This window comes from Buteo buteo, chromosome 18 (assembly GCF_964188355.1).
Source record: "Buteo buteo chromosome 18, bButBut1.hap1.1, whole genome shotgun sequence".
In the NCBI taxonomy this organism is placed as follows: Eukaryota; Metazoa; Chordata; class Aves; order Accipitriformes; family Accipitridae; genus Buteo; species Buteo buteo.
In genome coordinates this window covers 26,011,808-26,016,578 of record NC_134188.1, presented here as the reverse complement: position 1 = coordinate 26,016,578, position 4,771 = coordinate 26,011,808, and the positions used below count along the sequence as shown (strand labels likewise).

General features: G+C 46.4%; 1 protein-coding gene across 2 annotated transcripts; it reads right to left on the bottom strand.

The window, feature by feature from the left end:
- Positions 1 to 1,059: 1,059 nt before the first annotated feature.
- KCTD14 (potassium channel tetramerization domain containing 14) lies at positions 1,060 to 4,471 on the bottom strand. Of its 2 annotated transcripts, none has more exons than XM_075050451.1 (2): positions 4,403 to 4,471; positions 1,060 to 1,731 (listed from the first exon to the last, which is right to left on the bottom strand). In XM_075050451.1, exons 1-2 carry the CDS (start codon positions 4,469 to 4,471, stop codon positions 1,060 to 1,062), a joined length of 741 nt encoding a protein of 246 aa, XP_074906552.1. The 2 variants fall into 2 exon arrangements, with proteins under 2 accessions (XP_074906552.1, XP_074906553.1); XM_075050452.1 differs by having other exon boundaries at positions 4,412 to 4,471.
- Between the last annotated feature and the right edge of the window lie 300 nt (positions 4,472 to 4,771).

The following is a 4,771-nucleotide window of genomic DNA, read 5'->3' as shown; positions in this document are numbered from 1 at the left end:
TTTAACATAACAGAGATTGTTGTCCTTAACTGGAAGAAATCCATGTTCTGAGAAATAAAAGAAATATAATCAAATTAGCCATTATGTTTTTCAGAGTGATTAAAACCAAGCTAACAGCCATCTTCAGTACAAAAATAAACTTATGAATACTAAGATTTTAAAACACAATGTAGGACCCAACTCATGGTCTGTAAAGGAGAATTTGAGCTGAGGTCCCAGACTGCCACTTCAGTGGCGCTTCCTTCCCATCAAACCATGGTGGGGTTTCCCTATTCTTCCAGAAGCTTATATATTTAGAAATAGTATTGTAATAATAATGAATGTCATGAGAAAAAGATTAAAATAGTGTGGTCTGATAGAGGAGTGCGTGTCCTTAGATTATAAACTCCTCAGATCAGTGATAGTGCTTTTACCTTTTGTTGATCATGGACCATAGCTGAGGTTCTCTGTCTTTCCTTCAGAATAAATAATAAATAACAGTAATAAATACATCGCCTAGAGAATAGGCTGCCCACTGGAGGAACAAGAGGAGAGTGGGGGACCTTGAAATCCTTCTTTTTAACCTAGGTTCTGGTATGGAAAACAGTGAGGAAAAGAGCTTTTGCCTTCTTGTTAGGGATCCAAATTTAATTTGAGCATGTGTTAATGCAGCTGTCAGTGTTTCCATCGGGAATCGCACATATGTGACCTGTTCCTGTTTCACTGGGAGACCAACTCCACATGTCCACGAGACGAATTTTGGGCTTATTCATTTCTCTTGGGTTAAGTGAGGTTGGGTCGTCCCTCAGATCTGCCTCTGAATTTATCTAATAGTCAGCAGCACTGAAAGAGTAAAATTCCTCCTTTTCGTATTATCTTTTAAATCGTACAGTTATCCCCTAAAGCCCAAGTAAACAGTGGCTCTTAAGTGCTCTTTAATTTGGCACATGACCAAAGGAGATCCATGTGTTGGCCCATGCATTTCTGCCTGTCCCTCTGGTCATGTCTTAGTCTCCATGGCCCAAGTTGTTTTGTTTTAATAATTGCTTTTGTCTGTTCCCCATCGATGGCGGCACTTTGCTACCACCAGGTGAACAGGAACTTGTAGAAGAAGTCATGCGATTTGAAGCGAAAACCTTTTTCAGCAACGTGAGGCTGAAAGGCTATTTTATACCCTTTCTCTTCAACATCCATTTGAATGCAGTCCAGCAGATCAGAAATACTTGGCGCTGCCTTCCAGGGGCCAAACTTCACCACGGATTTTTTATCCATGTCCAGGCTGTTCAAGGCATCCTGACATCTGGCCGCGTCCTCCTCAGTTCTGACCACGCACACGATGACGCTGGACCGGCGGGATGCGACCGCTTCTGCCCTCGCGATGCGGATCATCAGTTCGATGTTCTCACTGTAGTTGGGCACACGAGCCAGAAACTGCTTCCTCGCCACGAGCTCCCCGAAGATCTGCGGGGAGTCCTCTAGCTGCTTGATTAGAGGTTCGATGTCGTAGAACAATGCCTCCTTGTAGACGTCCTGGATGCACTGGGTGGGCACTTGGTTACTGCGCAGGTACTCCAAGATGTATTTGAAATAGGTGCCTGGCCTGTCGATGAAGAACCTCCCTTCAGAGTCAGTCCTGAGTTTGGGCTGGCCGGTGAACATCTCTGCCAGCTTGGAGCCAGGGTGTTTCTTTAAGGTGCTCAGCGTTGTGGTGTACATCTCCCCGCCGACATTTAACTCCACGATCGGTGACAACTGCAAGTATCACAAGGGGACAAAAAGCCACGTGTATTACCTGTCTGAGGCCATCAACATGGAAGTGTCAAGGAAAAAAAAGACGTGATTTTGGCTGGAATAGGAATGACAGTGTGAAGAGCGGTATGAGCTCCCATCTCTTGGGGGACAGATGGGAACAGCCACCCCATTTATTGCTAAAAGCAGATGCAGTGTGTCTACACAGCCCTTATAACCAGAGCCGCAGAGACATTTCTAAATGTCTAAGTCCTCACCACATCTTTGGGATGTAGGAAAGTGTCATTTTGCCAGCGGGGAAGAGGGACAAGAAGCACCCTGTCCAGGGAAGCTGTCAGTGGCTGTCAGTGTCAATCTCCTAAGTCCCACACAAGCATTGTCCCTGCTGGCCCCTGTCCTTCCAGCGAGAGCCATCTGTGAGCTCTCACCCTCCCCATGTGCGGAGGGGCAATGACAGAGCTCAAAGCTGTGCAACTCCATTCTTCTCACCCAAGCCGGTGTTTTCTCTTCAAAGAAGGAACTAAAGCTCTTTGAAACTTTAGAAATGGGTGGAATTGTCTTCCACTCGTCTAGGGGTTTGGTTATAAATACTGAAGTAAGACACGAAAATCCAGCATGTCAGAGGTGGAGGACAGAAGCTGTTTAGCAAAGCACTTTAAAAATGTATGACAGCTCTAGCTAGGAAGTAGAATAATTCATGTAACTGATAGGGATTTAAGAAGGAAGAATGTAAAGTTTATGTTTGGATTTATTTTATTTCACCAGGCATTAACACCACTGCTATCAGAAACACATTGGAGGAGGCCTGAATGCCCAGAAAGCTGAACCTGGTGTCCAGTCTGCCCTTCCTGACGGTTCAGTGCTGAAGAGTTTTAACAGCCTCCCTTCACACTCGGTGATTTTTTATAGTACTCAGTAGAGAACAAGGAGAGGGAAGAAGGGAGACAGCTATTTTCCCTCCTGCTGTCACTGCTGTAATGCAAGTCACATGCCTGGCTGGGACCACACCTGCCATTGGGAAGGCATGAGTCGATAAACAACCCTTTTTTCCAAGAGCTCACCTGCTCTTTCTTGGATCCGATCATGCAAGGATCTGCTTCAGTGCTGCTAGTCACATGCCTCAAATGAAGCGCGTACTTAAGTGCTTAGCTGGATCCCACAAGTACGAACCCATGCGATGACGTGAGCTGATCTCACAGCTCACACCAGGAGGAGGGGAAGCTCCTGCTGCCCTCTCCTTTTTCCATCCTTGTACCTACCTACGTGCTTCTGTTGCTCACCTCGTGCCAGCTCTGCTTCTCCTTCATCTTACTGAACTGAGGCTCACTGAGGATTTAACAAGCATCAGAGGTGGCAAAAAGAAAAGACTGGGAACAGACAACCCGGAGCAGGGGGAGACCTTCCCTTTAAACAGCAGCAAGCTATCAGGCTTAGCAGAGATTTGCTCAAAGCTAGGCAAGCCAGGGAAACAACAGAAGATTCAGGCCAAAGACCCAGCTGGAATATTGCTTTACCCTACTGTGGGTGGCTCCATCTCAAGGGCAATCATTTGCACTAGGGCCAAGGAGATGTAAAAAATTATTCTGTCTGGGACTATGTGGTGATTTCCTCCCACTGAAGAGCACAGCCCAAAGCTGTTTCTTTAATAAAGCCTCTCAGTTAGGAAATTTACCATTAGTGCAAGTGATAACAACAACCTTCCCCGGCAGGGATCATTTGGTAAAGCGTCTCACACCTTTGAGCCTTTGCTCCGTTTTCAGATGGCAGGTCAGATGTTTCATGCTGTTTGTCACTAATACAAATGGGTAACATGTTCTTCATTAATGCAGTAGCCCAACTAACCTTATGTTCTCAGATCTTGATTAATGGTTTTGGCCTGGGACCAAACTGGTTCCCAGCAGACTGGGAGTACTGGCACCAGCTAATTCCCAGCTCTGTAATTAGCCAGTGAGGTGACACTTAGGAAAGTCTTTCCACATATCTGTGCCCCAGTTTATTAATCAGCAAAACAGTTACCTCCTTGGGGAAGCATTCTGCAACCTACACCTGAAAAGTGCAACACAAGAAGGTTGGATTTTTTAAAGACAGAAAGGTCTGGGGAGAGGCTGTACAGCTAGCAAAGGGTAGGCAAACTGGTTAGCAATAGACTGAGGGCAGAGGAGACAAAAAGGAAAACATTATCTGATCTCATCACTGATTTCTGCCTAGTAATATGCTGCTTCTCTGAGATTGCCATTAATTTTCCTTAGAGCTAGAAAAACTACTGCTCCCACCTGATGATTCTGCATATCTGCAACACAGGGCAGCTTTTGCATCATTAGAGACTCTAAGAACTGCTGAAAAAACCCAAAACGCACAACAGCCTCTTATTTAGGGATCTGATCAATTAATATTAAATTAATTCCACCTCTTGTCAAAGGAGAAAAAGAATGACTCTGGTTATTTGCTGTTGCCAGATCTTGTGTGCTTGCGAGGGACGTGGCCCTTCTGTAAGCAAACTGGTGCAAACAGGTCAGAGTCAGGCACAGCTTTTTACCTAGAGCCCTCTTCTTGGTCACATATCTGGCAAACCCTGGTGTCTTCAAAATAGCAGATGGGGTTAAAAAACCCTCTAATGTAGTCCAAAGGGGATGCTTTGATCCCACAGGAGGAAATTGTGCCCCAGAGCCCATACCTTATTCACCGTATGCAGGCTACTGGTGACCTGCTTCCCAAGGGGCTTGTGCTCCGATGAAATGTTCATCTCCGCGGGAACTGACGGCTCAGCGGTGTGGGAAAACCTGCTGCTCAGTGCTCGGGTCCTGCCCCACATGCAGGATGGCTCCACGCCGTGCTCCAGTCCTCTTTCCCTTGTTTTTTTTCTTCGTTGGGTCAGGTTTTTTTCCAAGCTCCCAACCCAACCGCTGCGCCGGAGGCTCTGGTTTTGCTCCAGGCACAGCTCTGGTACAGGTTGCAGGTGTGGGGAGAGGGGAGGGAACAGCCTGAAAGCGGAACTATTTGCTCATTAGTTTTCTGGCAACCAGCAAGGTGCAGGGTGGACTTG